The following is a 23,854-nucleotide window of genomic DNA, read 5'->3' as shown; positions in this document are numbered from 1 at the left end:
AATTCGGCATCAGAGCTGTCACAGTTATGAGTTAGGAACTGTCGCGGTAGTATTATTGATTATTGCTTGATTTATTTTCAGTACTTACATGAAACCTTTGGTCCACCTCACAGTTGATTTGTTTCCTGAAATCCTGTCATCATAATTGCGTGAAAAGCAAGGCATGCAGAAAGAGGTGGAGAAAAAACGGGAAAACAGGCTAAATTTTAATTGATTAGTGCAATTACAATAGAAAATGAGACAACATAAGAATACCGACGATATTATTAGTCATTCTAGCAAGAAAGAGGCTTTTTCTGTCACATTATGGGTACAGACAGCTAAGAACGGTGAAACTAGGAACATGCAAAGGAGCAATTTATGCAGACTGATTGTAGTTTAGGTAGAAAATGTAAAAAAATCCCTCACCTTCTGAGCTACAAGGAAAGTCAGCCTTCGAATGCCGTGTTCAAACAGCACAGATTTCTGGAAAATGACATAATTACCGTCATCTATCTGACAACTGAGTGAGTTAAATTCTGAAAAGTTGTGCATGGAGCCCACCTTTGATTGAGTGAACTCCCGAAACATGGCTGCCAGCCCGTCATCGTCCATGTCGGAGTCCGTCTTTATGGCCACATTGAGGATGTGGATGGGCTCGTCCTGAACACTCTGGATGACAAATTCCGTTAGTTGCTAGAGAATAAGTCACTTTTACATTATTTTTTTACTCAAGTGCAACTTAGATGTGATTTTTTTTTTTTTTTTAAACAAACTTATATATTCGTTAGCAGGACGTAGGGAAAGCGCAGCCTCAAAGAAGCGCTGAAAATAGAGAAACTTCATTGTTGAGTATTTAAAAAATGAATATTTAGACTTTTATATTAATTATCAAGCATATCTGTTAAAGAAAGTGGAAAAATGTCAAGTTTTCACCTGATATTATTCACAATCGAAGTTCAAAGGGGCTGATAAGAAAACCAGCATTCTAGCAGCATTTAAACACATCACTAACACAAATTTTGGAGACATGAAAAGAGTCTCACATCAGATTTGTGTGTACATGTGGTTTTGCGTTTAACAAGCAATTTGAGCGTAATTTTAAAAGTTTTGTGTGTGTAGTTAGTTTCAAACTTTTAAAATTCTAATAATGTGCAGGTGTAAATAGTACTGTTTCAAAATTCATTATTTTTGTACTAATACACAAAATGTATTGTTGTATGAGTTACAAATCAAGAATTACTCTCGTGTAAATCCAAAATTATGCACAAATCAAGAACTACACAAATTGGGGTGAGTCTATTTTCCCTCCATAAGTTGCCTTTTAGCGGTTGATTCCAACTAACAACCACTAGAGGGCACTGTAGCTGTGTGTATCAGTATTTGCTAATGACAGCAACACAGAAGAAGAGACGGCGTCCAAAATAAACATGGAGGAGAATCTGATTGTTCTCCTCCATTAAGATATTTTTCTTATTTGTATCAAGACATTATTATTATCGTTTTTATTTAGTTCTTCCTTAGACTAATACGGGACAGCAAGTCATCAAACTGGGTTACAGAGAGAAGGAAGTACCGCTGAAAGGTAAAAAAAAAAAAATCTGAATGATCTCATGAACACAGACATTGTAGAGCTTATCAAAATAAATAAACCTGATCTCAGCATCATCCGCGTCTTCCATGCATTGTAAATTAGATATACAGTCAATGCTTCCTTGTGATGAGTTTTAAAAACTTGACAGTAGCTCCTCCCACACGTGACAGGAGCATCTAGCTTAAGAACACATTTTTGTGCAAACATTAAGCATCAAATTTGATGCACGACAAAAAAAAAAAAAAAAAAAGAAGAGAGACGGTAGAAGCAAATTTGACACATAAATTGCGTTTGGTGTGAACGCAGCACTATGCCAGACTTGGCGGATTTGTTCAGAAGTGTTGCACTTTTCTCCCAAAAGTGTGACTTTCATAGTTTTTTTTACTTCTTTACTAACTTTATTACTTATGACCTATGCTCCAGATAATATGGGGAGCCTTTCGGAGGACTAAAGGGTCAAAGGTTAACATCAATCCACTCTCGTTACCTTGTTGTCGTCTTCACCATACAGGACGGGATTCCCTCCATCTGGGAAAGTTGGACTTGGAGGAGGAGTTTCAGAGAAGCAACTCAACACATCCGTTATGTTTCTGAAGGAACAAAAATGTGTTTCCACAGTAGAAATATTAGATTTTCTAAATAACAAAAGGTAATTCAGAATTTTGGGGGGTTTTATTTGTTTTTCTTTTAACCAGAACTGACCGCATGAACTCCTGAAAAGAGCGGAAAGACACCATGGCTCCCATGCGCTGGCAAGGTGGTGTGAAAGATGTGTCCAGCAGGACATCGCTCACGCTGGCCACGTGAACCATGCCGTAGTGGTTCAGATTAGACGAGAAGGACATCCTAAAGTAAAGACAAAGAGCGGTAATGAGAATCCACAAACGTAGAAGACTGATCAGGAAACTTTCCACCATCCACCTTAGAGAACCTCATTAAAGTTTTTAGCTTCCTCTCCAACATACTTGATTGTAAAAAAAAAAAAAAAAAAATGACTGGATCAAGAAATGTATAATATTTAAAATAAGAAACAAAAACATAATGAGGTTCGTGAGAGTGAGACAGTCAGGAAAAATGTTGAGTGTTAGTCAAGTTACCACAGGTGAATTATTCCTTCCAGAAAACATAAACCAGGAAAAAACCATTTGGATATTTAAAGCTTCATTTTGTTGTGTGTTAGTCATTTGGTGGTAAAATCAAGGAAAAAAGTCCCAGAATTTGAACCCACTGTAAATATTAGAGGTTTTGTGTGTCAAACCTGTCTGCAGATTCCAAATCTGAGGTAATTTTCTTCTCTGCATTATCATCCTTAGACTCATTATCTTGTGCTATTAGGTCCAGCGGTTTTGTTTTCCGCAATTTACTGTCCTTGGTTTTTTTTCTGCCCGGGATGGGAGCAGACCTTTTCCTAGTGGGGCAGCAAAAGGTTTCAGTTCTGAACATAAATACTGAAGCTCATCCCAATGGGATATTTAATGTTTTAAAACCTTAACATATTCAGATCTTTACACATGGTCATAGGGGGAAACACTATTTTAAGACCCAAAAAAGGCTGTTTTGACCCAAATGTTGAAAACCATGGACTATACTGGTACTAATTACAATCGTCGCTACAATAAATTTAATTATTTTTAATTATATTTTTAATTATTAAAAAGCTGCAATGCAAAAACAAAAAAATTAAAACTAAAAAACGAATCTACAGCCATTAGTAGTCTGCAATAAAAAGGGTTTACCATACCTGTTTAGAGTGGGGATGTTCCCTCTGCAATTAAACAACATTGATTACTAAGTGGTTAGTATCAGGCAACACAAGAGGAAGTCGGTCGAGCTGAGAAACGTGTGCTTTTGTGGAAAATTGAATCGAATGTTGACAAAAATAAACGTCTGCTACAAACGCACACATTTCACTTCCGGACCGCTCCCTCTCAGACATGCATCTACAGGTCTCCGTTCCTTCAGACACCAAACAGAATCATTTCATCTTTGGTCATCTGAGCCAAACATGGAGGTTCATTTTGCCATGACACATCAGAAGCAAGCAGGAGACCAATATTCCTTTGTCTTTTAAACAAAAAAACACTAAACAAGCTGAAAAAAACAAAAACATGGCAAACAGGAAAAACTGCGAGACAAGGAGCCAAACCAGACATGCACAAACAAATCAAACAAACGTTTTCATGCAAATAGGATTCATTTTGTGAGTTCGATGTTATGCCACACTAAAGCACCTATTAGACTCTTAAACGTAGCAAGAATGTGGCTTTGTTTTGATTTTTGTGTTTGGGAGAGGACAAAAGTTTCTTTAGGGTTTTCTGGGAACTTACAAGTAAAAGTAGCCAACTTAAAACCAGAGGAACATAAAGAATTCAGAACAATATGAAACATAACATATAGAAATACTGGCACAGCATGAGTAAATACATGTACCTAAAACCCACTCTGACGAAAATTATGTTTTTGACGTTTTTAACATGTTTTTGTGGCATTTTTCTGATTATGGAGGACATATATGCATCGTTTCCATCGGAATCGCATCAATCTGCTCCAGACCGGTTTACAATGGTCCAGGCAATTCAAGGGACCATTCCATTCCATCCAGACGCATGCGGTCCCTTACCCCACAAATGAGGGAGGAACAGTGAATGCGAATAATTTTATATTCTTTGAAAGAAGATTGCAGGAGCCAAAGAAGAAAACAGCCAAAAAGAGGACAAAACCTTCGGTTTGGATCTTAAAGGGTAACCAAACACTAAATCAACTTTGTTTGGCTGTTGATCTCTATAAATGGGGCTTTAAAAGTGCTGTTTGTTGGTCATTGCTAATTTTTGACAAATTAAAATAAAATTGTTTAATTCTTCAAAGTATTGTCAAAAACCATCTGTGTGCTGCCCCCTACAGGTTGAATTGAGGTATTACAGTTGAATTTTGTGATTGGTCAACTGGTGTAAGTCCCAGAAGTTCTGCATCATCATATTCTGCAACTCTAGTATAAATGCCCCGCCCATCTTTGATTCTCACTCACTTCCCTCCATTACCCCCGCCTCCTTTTTTGCATTTAAAAAAAAAATCTGGACTGATAATGAACTCAGCCTCCAACTGCCCTGTTTGGTTACCCTTTAAGTTGGGAAAAGCCATTTCATCATGTGACGACAGAAGCTCCGCCCTAACTGGTCCATTCTATTTTTCTATGGACCTACAACCAAAAATGGTACGAATCGGTTTGGCCAAATCAGTCCATTTTATAGTGGAAACACTCAAAATGTTGCACCGGTCTGGACTGGACCACTCAGTGGAAACGAGGCAATATAAATTAAATAAAATTAGTTATTTCTTTATGCAAATTGTTGTGAATCAGGAGCAGACAAAACATTGAAAATGCTTGCAGATGTGACAAAGTACCCACGACGGCAAGCCACAAGCTCCCTGCTCCGCTCTGTTCTGATACGTCCACTTGCAGACTATTAGATCCATGTTTGTTATTGTTTTCCTCCTCCGAGATGGCATCTGGATCAAAACTGTAAAGCGGATAGCTCCAATATTGCTCGCCATTTTTGTTGCACCGCTAATAATAGGTTGAGGTTGTGAGAAGCTGTAAGCTAGCGGAGAGCGTGTAACAGATGGATGATGGGAAACAGGGGCAGGCTTACAGTCCCACCCAAACTCAGAGATGAATTTCTAATGAACAGCTGCTGCTCTGCAGAAACTAAGTTCTAGAAAATGACATTAGTTTTTAGATTTTGCCTGGAAATAGCAATATTATAATTAAAAAAAAACACTGGGAATGCTTTTAAAATAGATCAAAAGATGATTGGAGTGTGACTTTAACAAGAAAAAGACGCTTCTAGGAGAATATGGGGGAAAACTTCTCTCAAGGGACAAGGATGGGAAGAAACGCACAGCATAGGAACATCAGAGGCATGAGCGCTACCTGTTGGGATGAGAGGAAGGCAGCATGAACTGGAACTCCACCACACACGTGTTGTCCTTCAGCTGTCTGTGCTGAACGCTGTTGAGCTCGTAGGCGATGTATGCTCTGCGAACGTACACCTGAGATCATCCCAGATAAAAGTTCACAGCAAAGGTGAGACGCGTTAAGCACCTATGAGGGTGTTAAATTACACTTTCGGAGACCATTAATCTTCTCACCTCCAGGGCAGCCATCCTTACTACCTGATTACTGTGATAGAAGAAGTTGGGAAGAACGTCGAAGATGGATGTCTCTGAAAGGATGAGTTTCTATTTAAAAAAAAAGAAGGAATAATTAGCTTTTCAGAACTTTTTCCATTTCTCAGTAAGAGATTGAACCACAGCTTACTGTTAGTGCTTACCTGCAGGTTCTCAATGCAGAACTGGTGTCCATACATGTCAATGGCAGAGAGGAAAATGGACTCCACCTGATTGTGCCGCAGCTCATAGGATGGAAGGTGGGAAGCTATAAGCACCTGAATAAGGAAGATTAATGGCGTACTTAAAGCTATAGGTTGGTACAAAGGGTTCTCGTTTAATTACAGTTCACAAGAGTATCTGCTCCAGTGAGTTTTCAACTCCAAAACTTTAAAACGGAAATTACTCTATTGTTTTATACCTTACCTTGAAAAAAGGTGTATATTTAGAAAACAACATTTTGGTTATTGTGTTTTAGCTTATTGTGGAAATCCTTCATTATATCAATGCAAGATCAAAGAGCTGGATTCTGACCTGGCGAGCTCGCAGTGCCACTTTAGCATTAGTGGTTTTGCTCAGCTGGGTGAGTTCAGTCAAAATGGTCATCAGTTCATCGGTCAGGGTGGGGTCACGGCCACAGAGCTGGTCCTGGAAACATCACAGAACATATACATGATTCAAGTTCTGTTGAAGAAGTGCTGCATGTATATCATTTTAGTAAAATATCTAACCGTTTTTAAAAAAGTGTTCATTAAATCCTGTTGGATTCATTTTAACTATACATGAATAATGAACATGATCACTTTCTACAATATTCATATGTATATCTTTATGTTAGTTAAAAAACAAAGCTTTTTGGTCTTAAAGAAAAAAACAAAAATACAATTAAAAACTTATTTACAGAGAATATGGGAATTTTAACCACTTACAATCAACATGGTAACCAGCAGGTTTTTCTTGGTGACTTGAGCATGAGAGAAGATGTAGTTGAGGACATTGGCCATGTCTACTTTGTTCTCCTCCCGCAATGCAAACACACATTTGTCATAATGTCCTGTTGACAAACCAGAACACAGAAGGCCTGATTTAAAAATACAAGAGAACTTTAATGGGAGAGCTCCACCTAGTGGAGATGAAGGGTCAGTGCAACTAGAATGCAGACAATTATAGCTTAGTGCTGAATCTGCCATACCGTTCTGGAACTGAATCTCAACTTTCAAATATTGTCTCAGTAAGTCCATCACCACAGCTTTCATGTGACCCCGAATCCCACTGCGGTACCTAGGAATTAAAAAAAAAAAAAAAAAAAGAACATGAGCGTTGTAGTCATATAGCAGGGAGGGGGGATAGAGTGGACAATGGACAGTTGTAGGGCAAAGACGTGTGTGAGGCTCACTTCTGCACCAGCTGAACAATGCTTTGTGTGTTCATGAAGAACACTTCTCTCTCTGACTTCTTGTTGAGCGTGGCAGCGTGGCTGTCCAGGATGTTTGCAATCTGGAACAAGAACAATAACTGATTGAGCATTTCATCCTCACAATGATGCCAGTGGCGCTAGAGATCCCTTTCTTATGGGTTTGGGTCATTAAAAATGTCAGCGATCTAATCTATTATTTACTAAAAGTGTTCAACAGGCTTTTTTAACTAATTTGTGGTTTATCTTGGCTTTGTGTTCCCATGTCAGTGAGGTACCTGCTGGCTGGGGAACTGGCAGAGCACCGAGGTGATGTTGCTGGCATACTGGGCCATCTCCTTCTTGATGGCCTTCTCCACAGCGGGGGGGATCCGGCCTGAGACGCTCGTCATGATGTCTTGAAGTTCCAACAGAGGCAAGGACGGATCGCGCATGGTTTTCATGAGGCGCTCCACCCACTCCTTCAGCTGATACGGACAGCACATGTCTGTGAGATGATGTCCAGATAGCTCTGGGGCCAACTGGTGTATTCGGGGAATCTCACCTTAGCACTGAAGAAAGGCTCCGGAAGGCAGTAGCCATTCATTACATGAACCAGATGATCCAGCGTGCTGTGAAAGACCCTGTGAAGCTTCTCCCCTCTGAGAGCCACAGCCTGGATGGAAGGAAGTGTCCCGGTGTACAGCTCTGCCTGTGGGGAGAACACAAATCATTGACTTTTAAAATGTAGTCAAAAACCGTTCTAATTGTGCATTCACACCGGACGTGATTCGCTCCGCAGGGGCGCCAAGTTTCATTGATAAGATATGCAATTTGAGGTCATGCGGCGTGATTTCAGCGCGTCAGATTCCCTTTTGGGCATGTGACGTTTTCAATGAGTGGATCAAACGGTAGAGAGAAAAAAAGATTCAAGACGGCCGCTCGATGTGAGGATTATCGTCCTGAACTTGTATCCATTTTCTTGACCCGCTGGGACCGCGGGGTGGCCGGAGACGGTCTGTCGGGCGGACAGTCAGGATACACCCTGGATAGGTCGCTGGCCTGTCACTGAGCCCGTGGAGCGATCGCACCCGCTATGCTAGCCAGCCGCCCGGTGGTCAGCGTAGTGAGCTCTCCTGCCCAGGGGCTGCCAGAGCTGGCACCAGAGCTCGCTATGCTGACCTGCAAGCAGTTGGTTTCCCGGGAGACGGAGTGCCATCATAGCGGGTGCAATTAATGGCGTTCTTTATTAGTCAAAACTCTACACAGAAATAAGACATGTATCAAACATTCCTTACAGAAAATTTGCTTCTCCGCTCCTACGCGCTCATGTTTAATCCTCCCGCGAGTAGAAAAAGTCATCGCGAGAGACTGTCGACATCTGCGTGCGTGACCTGCTCCCTCGGGTACGACTGATACGGGCGCGCTCGCAGAATCTCAGAAGAGAGGCGGGCAGACGTGAATTTGACGCGTGAATCGTGTCCAGTGAATGCACCATAAAGAATGCAGCAGGACCAACGTGTCAAGATTATAAAGAGTCATGTGACAAAGACGATACTTGAACCTACATTCCCGTTTTTGGAATGTTTAAAAGTTACTTGAAACATTTAGAGTCACACCAGCTGCTTCTTTGCAGATGGGATGCATTCATTGACTTATAGACCCACTCTGATTAAATATTTTAATATGTTCCTGTGGCCTTTTGATGACGATGGAAAACATATATTAAAATAAATAGCATTTTTAACTTGATTTCTGAGCATTTTTAATTCAAATGGTTGTGAATCAGGAGAAAAAAATAAGACTGCAAATTGAAAAAGAGCTTTTTCATGACATAAAAAGCTCCCTGATCAAAGTACTTAGCAATATAGAGGGGGAAGGGGGCGGGGTTGCTCCATGCCAATTGTCCCACCCACAACTCAGAGGTGAATTTCTGATGAACTCCTACTGCTTTGCAGAAATTATGCTCTAGAAAACAGCAGCTTTTTCTTATTTTTAATTATGGCTAAAAACCGCATAATCTTAATTAAGAAACCGCAGGGAACGCTTTGAAAATAGATCAAAAGGATGATTGCAGAGTGTAGCCTAGTTCATAGTGTGGAAACCTTACCCTACATGCATGAGCTCATCCCTTTAGATTAACGTACCTGCTGCACTCTGCTCGGATCATCCAGCTGCAGTTTGGCGATGATGCAGCCGGGCTCCAACGCCGCTCCAGCCCGCTTCACGTAGTGAATGCATCCAGACTCGGATGTAGTGAGAGTCATGACCATCTTCATGACCTGGAATTCACAGCTGTAATTTCAGAGTCTGGAAAAACCAGGTCTGACGGGTACGAGGCCTAAACACCAAAAAGCTGTACCTCTATTTCAGCATAACACTGGCCAGCAAACAAATGGCCCCCGTCCTCCACCGTGTACTGAATGAGCTTCCCTGCTGACGGAGATCGGAGCAGGGAAGGGTCGTTCTCCTTCTCAAACACACAAGTCTTGTTCCCAATTGTGATCCGATACCTACAGAAAAAAAAAGAATTCTCAATTAAGTTGTGGAAAAAAAGGATCTGAACATGTTTAAGCGTTTTACACACCTGTCCACTTCCTCCTTCATGTATGTAGTGTAGCTGCTTCCATCATAAGACAGCAAAAGTCCTCCATCGCTGAGCCGATGGACATCAACCTCAGCCAGAGAGTTGTTCATGATGACCACGTACGAGTTGGGAGACTGACGTGTGACTGTCAGGACATACTTAGTGCCTTCATATATCAGCTCCACGTCCACAGTGTTGAGTAGTGTGTGAGCGGAGAGAACCTGACCCCTACGTCCACAAGCAGAGCGACCTTCAGCCTCCGAGCAAATATTGTTGTTCTTCATCTTTCGCTGGGATTTGCCAAATCTTACCTTTCCAAAGAATGCAGGAAGTTGGACACGCTGTTCCTCAAATTGACATCTGCCACATGCAGAGCACCACTTACGATTCCCAGCATGGTATCAGGGCGCTCCGCCTGCACAAATATCACCCGAAAGGGAAGGTTTAAGCTCAACATGAGAGTCGGTGAAACCTCAGTAATTGTGGTTTTGGTTTAAATACCTCCATAACTAACATAACGATATCTATGTTTTCTGAAATAATTGAGAAGAGCGGTTTACCTGCATCTTCTCTGCAATGAGTCTGTCCAGCCATCCTGTGTCAATACTGTTGTGCTGAAAGCTTTCAGTCTCCAGCAGCTTGATGAGGTATTCCACTGTGGTTCTGAAGTCTCCCCTTATAGACAGCTCCTTCAGAGCCACCACCATGTTTCTAGAAGAGAGGGATCCATCAGACAAACAGAAACACAATCTCTCCAGGATCTAGGATAAGGCGTGAAGGAAAGGGTACTCACGAGATGGCTTCTTCACGGTTCTCCCCCCAAGAAAAGCAGTGTCCAAACTGGGAGTCTGCAAACTCATGCAGCCCTCCAGCTGCTGCGACACTGAAGTAGCCCCACACGTTTTTGTTGCTGCGGAAGTTCAGCTCCTGCACCGTTCCAGAACTTGGCTTGAACCCCTAATTAACACAGAAGGAGAAAAACGTAACATATTTCATGTCTTGCTTTTAGGGCCATAAAACAAAAAAAAAAAATATTAATTCATTTATGAGGGTGAAGTTGTAAAATTATGAGGAAAAACTTAGAATTTTATGACAATAAAGTAATAACATTTTGAGAAAAAAGTTGTAACTTACGAGATTTAAGTTGTAAGATTATGAGAAAAAGTTACAATTTTACGAGATTAAAGTTGTAAAGATATGAAAAAAAGTCATAATTTTACAAGAATAAAGGCGTACAATTATAAGAAAGTAGTAATTTTATGAGAATAAAGTTGTAAAACTGTGAGGAAAAAGTTGAAATTATTTGAGAAAAAATCCTAAAATTATGAGAAAAGGTCATAATTTTAAAAGAATAAAGTTTTAAAATTACAAGAAAAAAAGTCGCAATTTTACAAAAATAAAGTTGTAAAACTATGAGAAAGGGTTAGAATTCTACGTGAATAAAGTTGTAAAATTATGAGAAAATGTCGCAATGTTATAAAGTTGCAAAAATTAGGAAGAAAAAGTTAAAAATTTTTCAAGAATACATTGATAACATTTTGAGAAAAGGTCGTAATTTACAAGAATAAAGTTATAACATTATTAGAAAAAGTTGGAATTATACAAGAAAAAAAGTCTTAAAATTATGAGAAAAAGTCGTAATTTTATGAGAAACAATTAGTAAAAATTATAAGAGAAAGTTTTAATTTTTCAAAATTAAAGTTGCAAAATGAAGAGAAAAAGCTGTAGTTTCACAAGTATAAAGTTTTAAAATTATAAGAAAATATTTAAATTCATAAGAACAAAATTGTAAAATCATGAGGCAAAAAAAAGGAAATTTTATAAAAATAAAGTTGTAAAGCTATAAGGAAAAAAAATAATTTTATAAGAATTAGGTTTCAAAATTGTGAGAAAAAAAAAGTGTAATTTTATAAGAATAAAGTTGTAAAATGATGAGAAAAAAGCTTAATTTTATAAGAATAAACCTGCAAAACTGTGATAAAAAAATAAAGATGTAAAATTATGAGGAAAAACAAATGTAATTTTATAAGAATAAACTGATTACATTATGAAAAAAATCATAGTTTTACGAAAATAAAGTTTAAATATTAAGAGAATAAAGTCCTAATTTTACAGAAAATAGACCTACTAATTTTGAAAATATAGTTAGTTGTGAAATCCTCCATCCACGTTATTTATGGGGATGCCATATGGATTTAGTTTATCTAAGAGTTTATTCTTTTTCTTACAATTTTATTCTCATAAATATTAATTTTTTTCTCATCATTTTAGGACTTTTTTCTTCTGAATTTCTTTATTTCATGGTGGCCCTAATATTCATTCACAACAAAGATAAACTCTGACAAGTAATTTTTTGTTTTTTAGTTAATCTACCATGAATAAATAAAAAGCCTCATAGCTGCATCTGAAAAACACTAATCTATAGTTGCTCCTACCTCGTCAGGGTTTTCACTGGTGATGCGGGCAGCGATGACATGGCCTCGAGGGCAGGGGGTGTTGGACAGACCCTCAAAGTCGATGGGACAGTCTCCCCAGGGCTGGAGCCCATAAAGCACTCTGATGTCTTTGATCCGATGAAGAGGGATTCCCATAGCAATCTGACAGGAAAAACAGCTGAGTCATCCCAACACAACATGACAGCATAACAAGGAGACGAGACAGAAAGGGTAGTGGGGCCAACTGAGTACATTTCTGGACTGATGGATTTAAGCACTTTGCATGTTTGGTGGTTTTTGATCCAGTTGAAGAGCCCTCACCTGCAGCTGAGCAGTGGGCAGGTTGACATCAGCCACCATCTCCGTACAGGGGTGTTCCACCTGCAGACGAGGGTTGAGCTCCAAGAAGTAAAAACTACCATCTTGGCTGTACAGGTACTCCACTGTCCCTGCACTGACATAGCCGACCATCTTTGCCAGTCTTACGGCGCACTAAAGAGGGGAAAAAACGAATTAAGATTGACTTTTAAATGGAACTCAAACATAAAACTTAAATTGATAGGTGATACCTTTTCCATGTCTTCAAACACATCTGAAGTGGCTATGGTAGCAGGGGCCTCCTCGATGATCTTCTGATGACGGCGCTGCACGGAGCAGTCTCTGCCGAACAGGGAAATGGCGTTTCCATACTGATCGGCCAGAATCTGAACCTCCAAGTGGCGGGCGTGTTTGGCCAGCTGCATGACAAAAATGGGAGATCCGGGAACCTCTGTCTGGACCTAAGCATAAAGGATAGAGCAAAAGCTTTTCATAACTGAATCCAAATGTGCTGCAAATGAAGCATGCCGTGTCGTAGTTACCTGTCTGTAGAGGTTAGGGAAGTCTTCAGCGGTGTTCACCTTCCGGATCCCTTTACCCCCTCCACCTTCTGAAGCTTTCACCATCACCGGGAAACCGATCTTCTCTGCAGCCTGAAAATAATAGTACAGAAAAAAAAATCTAAATTTGCATCATATTTTTAACTATGAACTTAAAATATCTCATTTTTAGGCTTTTTAATTATATTTTTTTAATGAGTGTGCCGGAATCTCCAACATTGATGAGTAACTACATGTGCTGCAGACTCACTTCTTTCTCCAGCTTTTGTTTATATAAGAAACAAATAAAAAGCAGTTGCTGGTAAATGTAGGGCAAACTTTTGCCAAATTCCACAAAAAACTGCAGTCAAAACAGCCAAGCGAGCGAGATAAGTCAGGCTTCCTGCAGAGGAGCAGCTGCAGCCTGGCTGTGAGCTGCAAATGCAAACTTCAGAGGCTTTGTCACATGATCGCACAGCTAAATTCAAAACACTGATAGCTTCAAAAATGCGATTTAGCACACCTCCTATTTTTGATTCCACTGATTAAACAACACTAACAAAAGTATTAGAACATAGTGCGTTTTTAATATAATGAAAAGCACCAAAGAAAGACAAAATCCTGCATGACGGAAGATTTTTTTTGGATAGTTCTGGTAGTGAAAGTCTTACTTTGAGACCACTCTCCACATCATGGATGCAGCCCTGTTCATACAAGTCAGGAGGAACATTGATGACTTTCTTCTTCTGGTTGTTTTCTGTCCATTCAACTATCAAACCTAATAACACATTTAAAAAAAATAAATAAATCAGCAGCTGGACATACGCAGAGAATCTGAAACATTGTTATGTGCACAGGTAAAAAACATAAAATAGAAAAAGTTAAAAGTTCTGTTTTGGTTTGCTTTTTAAAACTGATCATGACAAATACAAACAGAACCCAAAATGTACCTGTTCCACTCCAGGGGAGCGTTGGAATACCGGCTGTCTGAGCCACAATCGAGGAGGCGATCTTGTCTCCAAGAGCCCACATAGCCTGACTTGGAGGACCTGAAACCAAAAAGGGGATATTTAAATTAAACATAAAGAGAAACCAACATTTCATACGGTAAAGAAATGTGTGTTTTACCCATGAAAGCAATGCCATTCTTATGAAGGAGTTCAGGCAGTTTGGGGTTCTCAGAGGCGTGGCCCCATCCTGCCCACACCGCCTACAACATCCAAAAGAAACCGGAGATGAGATAGGTTGCTGCTAATAAAATCAATCAACAAACCGAAAAGCTTCTGTACCTGCACAGGTATGCGTTTAGCAATGTCCAGAATGAGTTCAACATTGGCGTAGTTGTTGTTATTGGTGCCTCCTGGCACGGGTACATAGTGATCTGCCATTTTGATGTATTCTATGAAACAATAAGGAGAGAAAAAAACATTAGAGTGGATAATATCTTATAAAAGCGTGCTAATGTTTACCTGGAAAACACATTTTCTTTAGAATAGTTTGCTGCAGCTTTTTTACAGCATGAAAAAAGCAAACAGACTAATGGTTGAGTAAATAAATGTGAATTTGGTATAGAAATTATTAAATGCACAAAGGTTTAAGAGTTCCAACTGTCTAATATTTCCTTGCTAACACTAGTCAAAAGCTCACCTGCATTGGCTTTCAGGTCTTCTGGGGTCACCATGACGACGAAGCGAATTGCCCTTTCATTGCGGAACATCTCGTAGGCCCACCGTCTGATGGAGCGCATGCATTTGACAGCTGCAATGCCATTGTTTGCGATGAGAACCTATGGAAGCAAAGCATGAGTTACTGATGTGGATTTAGTCTCATCTGCCATTATAAACACCATACTATATATTAACCTTTTTCATGCTACAGACCGGTTTATTAGACAATATTTTCACAGATCGGTGTGAACCGGACGAAGACGGCATTTTTAAATTTCAGGTTTCTGAAAATCTATTTTCAAAATAAAATGATACAAGAAATTTTGTTTTAAAAAAGTCTAAAAATATCAGATTTTTTTAAGCAGATGATGAACATTCAATGAAACAAAGTTGTAGATTAATAGAAGTCGTTTCTGATTTTTTTTTTTAATCCATATAGAAAGCAATCTGGGATTTTTTTCCTGGTAGAATGTCTTTGTAACTCTCAATCCAGACTCCAATTATCTTTCAGGGTAGCATCAAAGTAGAGGCTAACGACCAGATGCTAGCTTCAGCTACATCTGACTTTTAAGGTGTGATGGATAAATAAAGCAAAATAAAATGACATAACCGTCGTGAAACAGGGATTTTCTAAATATCATGTAAACATGAATCCACCGTGTCTCCAACTTTATTATATGCGCGTGTGAAACAGTGGAGAGTCTGTCACCACATATTAAGCAGAGCAGCTACTGCTACTTGATAACGTCAATGAATACTCCCGATTTTGTGTGTAAGCAGCAGCTTCATTGTTCTTTAAAGTCAAAGGCTCTTATTCAGTTTCCTCACTGGCTCTTTTCTCCCTGAAAAAACTTTACAAATTAGTTTTAATGTTTGGTTTTTGTGTTAGCGTTGAGCTACTAGCTTAGCAATCTAGTTAGCCGTGCATGTAGCTGCTTTAAGTCACATGACCAAGACGGATGGTGTGAACTGAATCCGGAAATCTTTCAAAATAAAACTTCCTTCAGGTTAAGAAAATAAACTAAACGGAAATAATCTACGTTAGTTCATTTATTTATTTTTTTCTGTCTGCGGCCCGGTAGCAAGTGACCCATGGACCGGTGCCGGTTTGCGGCCCAGGGATTAGGGACCACTGCTATAAATGACACAATGTAAGTCAATGTATAATATTAGTGGAACCTTCATGAAGGAATAGAATTAAAGGGGAAAAACAGTTAAAAAGTGCAGCATGGATTCAAAGGCTTCCATGGATAAAGTTACTATCCCTTTTATATAACAGTTTCCATCCACGAAAACTAAAGAAATATCCTATTTTTCCCATGACAATATTTTTAAAAAGAGTTGTGCTGAATTCAAACATTAAAAATTATGTTACCTTCTCGATGACCTTGTTGCCGCCAAAGCGGGTGACGAACTCAGCTGGAGATGCGACCGTGAAGTCCCTTTGGAGATCGATCCTCCTGCGATCTCGGCCTTGTTTCACCAAATGCAGCCCAGACATACTTGGTCTGTTGAACAAATACAAAAAAAATAATAAAGATTTTTAGATCAAACCGTCGAGGCAGCATAAATATTTACTACCTGGTAAAGAAGAAGACACCGAGCATCTTATAGCAAAAAACTATTTTACATATGTGGAGTCTTTAATATGCTGAGAAAAACAAAACATACAACTGTCAATGAATATGACAAAAGTTAAACAGGGATTTGTTTTGTTAGTGCCATTAAACAGGAAATGTGCAAAAGTCATCCAACATGTTGACATGTTTATAGAAGTGCCGTGACAGGATTTACAGAGTTCCATGAAAGCAGCTCCACCAGAATTCCAGTTGTTGAGAAGGTGGGTAACCAACAGGTGGGGGAGCATGAATGGAGCTGGCAGGTGTGGGACAGACCACTCTTACTGGCTGGTCTGATGTTAAATTGTTGCATCAGTAATCAGATAACTTAAAGACATGGACTGGTTTTTGCAAATGCAGCGCCCCTTCAAGGCATGTGAACTCAGATCGTAATCTATCGGAGTAGAATCTTTCACGTATTTCCAGTTTCTGCGCCTGCCACCAGCTTTGCTCCCACAAAACCAGCCAGTACGTGAAACTGATTTTACTCATTTAGATAAAGAGAAACCATGAGACCTAAAAGAATCTTACAACAGCGGGCGAAGAGTTAAATGTTATGTTTATTACATGACAGCAAAACTGCTTTAGAAGCCCAATCTAATTTATTTTTTGAATTTAGCATAAAAAAAGTTTTAGAGACTATTTCTATTAAATATCCCCTCCAATCAAAATTGTGTTTTTAATATATTCTTGCGGCATTTATTTGAAGATAGAAGACATATAAAGAAAATGTATCTTAAAATTGCATTTATGAGTATTTCTTTATTCCAATTGTTGTGAATCATGCAGGCCAGAAGCTCCATTCTGATAAATTCACTTGTAGATGGATGGATCCATGTAGGGCTCTGTTTTCCTCATCTGAGCTGGCATCAAAACTGAATAGCTCCAAAATAGTTCGCCATTTTTGTTGCACCGTTAATTTTAGCTTTAAGCTAAACAGATAGATGATGGGAACGCCAACAGTCTCGCCCACAACTTAGTTTCTAATAAATTCCTGCCGCTCTGCAGAAAGCGTTTTTTAAATTAGTCTAAAAGCAGTAAAATCATAATTAAAAGAACGCTTTTATGACATATTAACAGAGGATCAGGGTGGGAATTTAGGTTTAATAAAGACCAAAACCATGAAATGTTTGACTAAAAGTTGTTTCATCATTGACACTAAAGTGTTGAAGAAAACTTTTAAAGAAAATTTCAGTAATCCAATGAAAAACAGGGAAAAGAAAATCCAAAAATCCCTGACAAAGACTCACAAAAAAGTGAAATAAGTGTTTAAAATCCCCTTCCAACTGTTATAAAAGAGGCTTCTCTGTGTGGAAAGTTTCCCAAACCAACATTCTGAAGTCTGCAGCAGCTTTTTCAGACAGCCTCAGTACATAAACCCTTCAGGGTGGCAAGCCAAGGAAACAGAATTCCCAAAAGTAGAAAAAATTAAATCAAGAGTGTATCGTATTATGAAAGAGATATTAAGATGTAGATGAATTACGTATGCTTTCTAAGTAAAAGTGAATAAAGGGTCTTTTTTTAAAGCTTTAAAAATTTTTTTTAATGTAATAAATTTCCCAACCTGAGATTGTGTATGGGGCCATCAATGTTGTCGAAACCCATCTCAAACGTGCTGTCAGAGCTCCCAGAGGACGGCGACAGGGAGCGAGGCTCCTTCTCCTCCAGCTGAACGTCCGTCTTCCCCTGGATTTCATCCTCCGAGTTCTCCTCCGACACAGACCCAACCAGAAAGTGGGACACGCCGGGGCTCTTCTTGGCAGCACCGTCCTGCTGTGCCATGGCTGGACGACACGAGCAGGCTGCAAACACTGAGAGAAACGACAGACGGATCAGCGCTAGCATCTATAAAAGACCAGAGGTCACCGGTCAGTTGACCTTTTGGCCCATTTAGACTGAATGCTATTTGTCATATTGCAAAAGTAGATTGCATAAACATAACTTTTTTTGCCAACTGATAAAGTAAAACGTGGATTCATATTGAAAGTTTATGAGGTTCATGAAAACATTTTACAACCTTTGAACAACCAGGCTGAAGCATCGTGTTTATCAAAGCTCGTCCAAAAAACAAGGAAACACATATCACACAGAAACTTCACATCATGTCGACAAATAAACACAAACATAAAATCAAAATACTCATGTATCCAACAAGGCAAAACAGCACTTGCACTTGGAGGTTTTCAAACTTAAAGCGTTTATTTGAGCCATAACTGTTAAAGGGGGTAGTCCAGGGGTCTGGAACCAGAGTCTGCAGAGCCACATGGTTTTAAAGCAAAATGCAGTTGATTTGAATAAAAAATTAGTTTTGTAGTTTTGATTAATAAAGTTGTCATTTACGTCTAGATTTTTAACATGTCAGATAACTAAATGTAAAATGATGGAAAATGTTTTTATTATTACTAGTATTAATGTTTATGTTTTTATTATGAACAGCAGTGCAGTTCAAAGGTTTGACACAGGAAGTGTTTTATTTTGAAAGGAAAGCAATAGTAAAAGTTGAAATTGTTCAATAGAAACATACAACACTGTTATAAATTAATTATTGCTAATATTTTTACATTTAGTTTAAGAATTAATGGTCATAAAAAATATACATAAAGCTAATTTTTATATATTATTGTTGAAATAATTTGCTTTTTAACGTAAACGGGTGCAAACCTCTGGTTTATGCTAACCATCAATAAACTTGTGATACAAGACTAGCTAATGCTAACACTAATATTCCACTTTACTGGTTAACTTAACAATTATTTGTGAAAATTAGTTACTTACATTTTAGCAAGGAAAAGGCTAAATCACTAAAGGTGTCCCACTTATGACGGTCGTAAAAGTTCTCCTCATGCTAGCCCACCTGCAGCTCCCGTTCCTCCAACAGAACAGCATTTCTACATCAGGCACACCTTACCTATCGACTGCTGCTTGCGGGACCAGAAAAACAAGCCGAGCATGACAGCCACACACGCCGCAAACGTGAGCCAAGACAGCATTACCTAATGCTAGCTAGGGTTCGCCAGCAAGCGAACCCAGTCGAGTGGAAGTTCTGCCGTTATTAATCACAACTTCAGCTTACGCAGCACTCTCCGGTGTTCCAGTGATGCTAGCACTTTACTGCACACGGAGATGCTAACACCGGGCAGAGGCTAACACCGGCATCGTGGCTTCAATGCACTCTCTGTAACTACTGACTGATGTCACGCGCTGCATTTTTATGAGTATGATTCTCTTTTCTTTCTGATGAATGGGTCACCGGCTCAAGTATAATCTCTGATAAAGACAGAGGCACGCGACTTACCGGTGGAGATAAACCGACACGTAATCCTGGAACGGTTGCACAACAAAATTAAACAGATAATTTAATCGAGTCCATCAGATATGAGGATGCACCCGGGGATGATGGGGTGAAAAAAAAGATCACATCACGATGAGGTCACGCACACGGCTCCAACGGACACTGCAACAGCAGAGTGGTGTGATGTGATGATGCGCAGGCAGGTTACTCCTGGGCAATGACCTCTCAGAGCAACTTCCGCTATAGAAGTAGACCAAATAGAAAAGCTGCACTGCTGCATCCATAGACTGTTTCTACTGTCTACGGCAGCATATCAAGTGGTTATAGCTTTTTGAGGCTGTAGAAAATATAGTTTTGATCATGTAGATAAAAATCAAAAGGTTAAGTCAGGCATATGATTAAAAAAAAGTAAAACTATGTTGAAAAATTGCAGCAAAAAGGTCTTCTGTTATGATGTTCATACTTGTTAGATTTTATTTTTAATCATTAAAATTACATGTTTTTTTGTACAAATATGTTCTAAAAATGTGATGCTTTTTTTAATTTGCTACATTTTCTTGTAATTTCTTATAATTATCTTGTCTTTGTGGTAGAAAAATCTTTAGTAAAGAAGAAAAAAACTTGACAGTACCTCTGGTGGTGTCGTCAATCGTTGTTTACAACATATTTTCTGCTACATCTAGATCTAGGATCGGCCTGTCAAAGCGGGCCAATCAAATGAGGCTGTCGTTCAGAGGGAGGGGTTTTAAGCTATTGTAGGCGTGGTAAGACCCGGAAGAGGTGAATCGTTATTCTTGCACAGCAGGTGTAGTGAACAGGTGAACACGTGGGATTTCCCGTGATGTTTGTCACCTAAAATGTTCTGTATTTTAAACAAATAGCTGTAATCCAGTTAATCTTGAAGCAAAAATAGAAATTTGTCATATTGGTGCTGGATTAGAGTTTTGTATTGACAGAAAGAGAGATCCAAAACTGCCTGATCAGTCTCACAAAACTGGTTAAATATGCAAATGAATAGATTTAAAATAAATGGCAAGGACCTGTTAAGATTAGGGGGACCTTTATTATGCTAAATAGACTGAATAAAATATAACCCATGGTGACATCAGTGTAATAGAAAAAACATCACAAATGTATTATGAGGTCCACTTGGTTTGTGATATTTCACATAATTTTATTTTTAAGAAAAAAAAAATGGGTCTGGGTTCTTATGGGTTAAAACAGTACCTTAAAATAAATAAAAAAGGACCATGATCATTAAAGTTTTCATATTTATCCATTTTTCCTCCCCAGAGTTACCAAGGGCTTGTCGACAACAAGTAAAAGGGGTTCAAATAAAGATCATCAACAAGCAGGGAAAGGCAGTAAACAGCAATTTCCTGCATTTCAAATAACAGCCATTAAAAATAAATTATATATGTATATATATTGACACTTTGGTGACTTTGTTTCTCTTCCACCACCCAGGTGCTCAGAAGTAAAATATCGTCTTTCCAACTCGGTTGAATCATCAGAGACTGAAGTTCACACAGCAACATAGGTTTCACCTTTCTGTGAAGATCTTGGCGATCACATCCACATGTGAATTCCTCATCAAATCCTGAGCAAGAATCCAACATCCAACTATAAGCTGCCATCCACTCTGCAGAGAAGAGGATCTGGTGCAGCCTTCCATCTCTCACAGAACTGTTCAACTCTAGACTCTAAAACTTGCAGTCAATATCACAGGTGATGTCTCTTATCATATACGCTCCCAAGGGGAAGAAGGATCATTGGGTTTTTTTTTTTACATTGTGTACTGTACTATAGCTCTAGTTTGTTTGGTTAATGTTTTTTTTTTTCTACATTCTCACTTTAACAGCCACATTTGACAAGAAATATTCCCAGTGTCAAATGTTTCTTTATAAATCCTGGTAGGAAATTTGTTCCTGATCATGGAAAAACTAAGTACACAAGAATACAAATGTGTTTTTACACTGACAGTCCAGTAGATGGCATTAAAGACTTGTTATTTTTAATTCTACAATTTTAGTTATACAATATATTACTCCATGGAGTGATTACAAACTTACCAGCTGTTTTCAAACTGATAAAAGTATTTATTGTCATAAGATACCATAATTTCTCTTTGTTATGTGTGTCTACTAATTTATCACAAGGCGATATTTAACTTTCCTTCTTTATTTGGACATTTTACGCCTTAAGAACCCACTGTGACATCAACGAAACAGAAACATATTAAAAATGTGCTCTTTGAACCTCTTGTTTCTTATAATTATAATTGTTTTTGACATCACTTCCCTTTTGTGGACTTCTCTGCTTTTACAATACCAGAAGTTTGTTTCAACCTATCAAATGAACATTATGTTTCCAAGTAACTGCATTACCAACATTTGGTTTATATTGTTACTAAAAGAAACATGATGCTCACAAAAAAGCTTTATAAACAGCCTCTTTAGGCACAAAAACAGTAACAATTCTTTTTTTAAAGCAGAGGCAATATATAAAATATTTCTTAAAAAGGACTTAAAAAAACAGTCTGGAGTTGTTGATGAGTGCGCATGCATTTACTCATTTACTCTTCAGTTTCCTTAGAGAAATATAGTTTTCTGCTTTTCCATGTCTGACATAAATTTGAATAAAAATCTATGAGACTTATTTATCATTGACAATATATCTTGTTGCCTTATCGTGTTTTTTAAAGTCAGGGATACCTTTTTAGTGACCTGTCTACTGTGTACCCTGTCTTTGCCTAAAAGTAGTTGGGACAGGCTCCAGCAACCCTGTGACCCCAAAAGGGATAAAGCGGGTTCAGAAAATGATGATGATTAAGTGGATGGTGTCACACATGGTTTGGTATTTAACTGAGGGGTGTTTCATCCCTAATTCCATGTTTATCAAGGTATCCATCCCGATCTGTATTTTTATTTCTGATTAATTGCGTGACTGTGCTGTTGTGGATATGTCAATCACCACATCCTGAATGGCGCCATCTGCTGGACAAAGTCGCCAAGAAGTCCCAGAACTTCTTCAACAACAAGACGGGATAAAAATTGTGGATGAAATATCAGGTATGGAAAAAAGGACATATATGTCTAAACTAAAGAGATGTAAATACGATGAGCAGTGGAAGAACTGTAAGCAATTTTTGAACAACACCACCAACACCTACAAAACCAAGTGAAACATTTGCAATAGTAAATAAATAAATTTGGTAAACTCCAGACCAACATCGACCAGTAGTGTAATCTTTTTTTTCCGTGATACACACTTATATATATATATATATAATTTTTTGTTTCTTTTCAATTGTTTTTCTTTTCAGTGTGATGTTTTTTGTTGTTGTAAGATCTACAAAATTAATAATAAAAATAAAGATATAAAAAAAAGTAATCAAGAAGTCCAGTGGTGTCCTTGGTTGCCCCCAGAATGAGTCCAGGAGGTGGAAGACAGCAGAGTCCTGGTTAAACTTACATGTATCCTGGACCACATGTCCCACTCACTGCAGGACGTCCTGTTTGGCATGGAGGAGCTTCAGTGACAGACTGATCTACCGTCACTGTTTAGAGGAAACATTTTGCATGTCTGTTCTTCCTGCTGCTTTTTGACTCTACAGTACACATCTGTAACTGGTCTATTTCACATTTAATTCATTCCCATAATTCTTAACATATGTTCAAATTGTAAATGGCTTTATTTTATTTTATCTAAAGTATCGTACATTCTGAGTACATTTTCTTTCTTTCCTTTTTCTTTCATCACTTTAGCACCTCACTGTTTATGCTTAGCTGTTACAACTAGACTACTTCCCCATTGTATGACAAATAAAAGTTGTCTTATTCATAGCACATTCATCCTTTCTTCTTAGTTTAGAACCTTTATTTTGTGAAGGAACTGGTAATATGCTTGTAATTTTTTATTAACGTGTCTATGGACCAGAACACAATTTTAGCAATAAAGGAATAATCACGGAGCATGAATTCTTGAAACCAAGCAGTAAACTAAAAAAACTAGAGAGCTCAATTGAAATTCTAAAGGTTAAATTGTACTAATACCTTAACTTTGCTAATTATTTTGAACATTATTTAGAACATTTAGAACATTTTGATTGGAATGTATATATATATATATATATATATATATATATATATATATATATATATACACACACGTATACAGCATATATATACCCTGTATGTGTATAAACATTAAGTATAAATATACATACAATATAATAAAGTGCTATATATAAAATTGATGGATG

The 23,854-nt window shown here is 38.3% G+C and overlaps 1 protein-coding gene and 1 long non-coding RNA gene across 17 annotated transcripts in view; one reads left to right on the top strand and one right to left on the bottom strand.

Moving 5' to 3' along the window:
• acaca (acetyl-CoA carboxylase alpha) overlaps positions 1-19,819 on the bottom strand; it is a 41,126-nt gene extending 21,307 nt beyond the window's left edge. Inside the window, exons 1-34 of one of the 14 annotated variants that reach the window (XM_036215354.1) lie at positions 19,594-19,819; positions 17,863-18,109; positions 16,055-16,187; positions 14,660-14,798; positions 14,302-14,411; positions 14,141-14,222; positions 13,963-14,061; positions 13,684-13,790; positions 13,016-13,126; positions 12,725-12,934; positions 12,477-12,647; positions 12,156-12,317; positions 10,514-10,677; positions 10,281-10,431; positions 10,032-10,135; positions 9,721-9,948; positions 9,496-9,646; positions 9,281-9,415; positions 7,699-7,845; positions 7,433-7,621; positions 7,137-7,237; positions 6,933-7,021; positions 6,670-6,794; positions 6,275-6,388; positions 5,905-6,018; positions 5,723-5,812; positions 5,505-5,623; positions 3,315-3,338; positions 2,832-2,981; positions 2,276-2,419; positions 2,061-2,163; positions 544-651; positions 409-465; positions 89-133 (exon numbers count right to left, since the gene is read on the bottom strand). In XM_036215354.1, the coding sequence (XP_036071247.1) occupies positions 89-133; positions 409-465; positions 544-651; positions 2,061-2,163; positions 2,276-2,419; positions 2,832-2,981; positions 3,315-3,338; positions 5,505-5,623; positions 5,723-5,812; positions 5,905-6,018; positions 6,275-6,388; positions 6,670-6,794; positions 6,933-7,021; positions 7,137-7,237; positions 7,433-7,621; positions 7,699-7,845; positions 9,281-9,415; positions 9,496-9,646; positions 9,721-9,948; positions 10,032-10,135; positions 10,281-10,431; positions 10,514-10,677; positions 12,156-12,317; positions 12,477-12,647; positions 12,725-12,934; positions 13,016-13,126; positions 13,684-13,790; positions 13,963-14,061; positions 14,141-14,222; positions 14,302-14,411; positions 14,660-14,798; positions 16,055-16,187; positions 17,863-18,080 (4,194 nt within the window). In that variant the 5' untranslated portion in view covers positions 18,081-18,109; positions 19,594-19,819. Of the gene's footprint in view, positions 1-88; positions 134-408; positions 466-543; positions 652-2,060; positions 2,164-2,275; positions 2,420-2,831; positions 2,982-3,314; positions 3,339-5,504; positions 5,624-5,722; positions 5,813-5,904; positions 6,019-6,274; positions 6,389-6,669; positions 6,795-6,932; positions 7,022-7,136; positions 7,238-7,432; positions 7,622-7,698; positions 7,846-9,280; positions 9,416-9,495; positions 9,647-9,720; positions 9,949-10,031; positions 10,136-10,280; positions 10,432-10,513; positions 10,678-12,155; positions 12,318-12,476; positions 12,648-12,724; positions 12,935-13,015; positions 13,127-13,683; positions 13,791-13,962; positions 14,062-14,140; positions 14,223-14,301; positions 14,412-14,659; positions 14,799-16,054; positions 16,188-17,862; positions 18,110-19,073; positions 19,177-19,206; positions 19,474-19,593 lie in introns of those variants that run through there. The other 13 variants (XM_036215352.1, XM_024266727.2, XM_036215355.1 and 10 more) reach the window with 13 other exon arrangements.
• LOC112143007 lies at positions 19,144-21,848 on the top strand. Of its 3 annotated transcripts, none has more exons than XR_002918665.2 (3): positions 19,144-19,271; positions 20,884-20,954; positions 21,058-21,848. It is a non-coding gene; the product is annotated as an uncharacterized LOC112143007 (long non-coding RNA). The 3 variants fall into 3 exon arrangements; XR_002918667.1 differs by lacking the exon at positions 19,144-19,271 and adding an exon at positions 19,399-19,513; XR_002918666.1 differs by lacking the exon at positions 19,144-19,271 and adding an exon at positions 20,352-20,408.
• The last annotated feature ends 2,006 nt before the right edge of the window (positions 21,849-23,854 follow it).

This window comes from Oryzias melastigma, linkage group LG14 (genome assembly GCF_002922805.2).
Source record: "Oryzias melastigma strain HK-1 linkage group LG14, ASM292280v2, whole genome shotgun sequence".
In the NCBI taxonomy this organism is placed as follows: Eukaryota; Metazoa; Chordata; class Actinopteri; order Beloniformes; family Adrianichthyidae; genus Oryzias; species Oryzias melastigma.
This window is presented reverse-complemented; position numbering and strand designations above follow the sequence as displayed.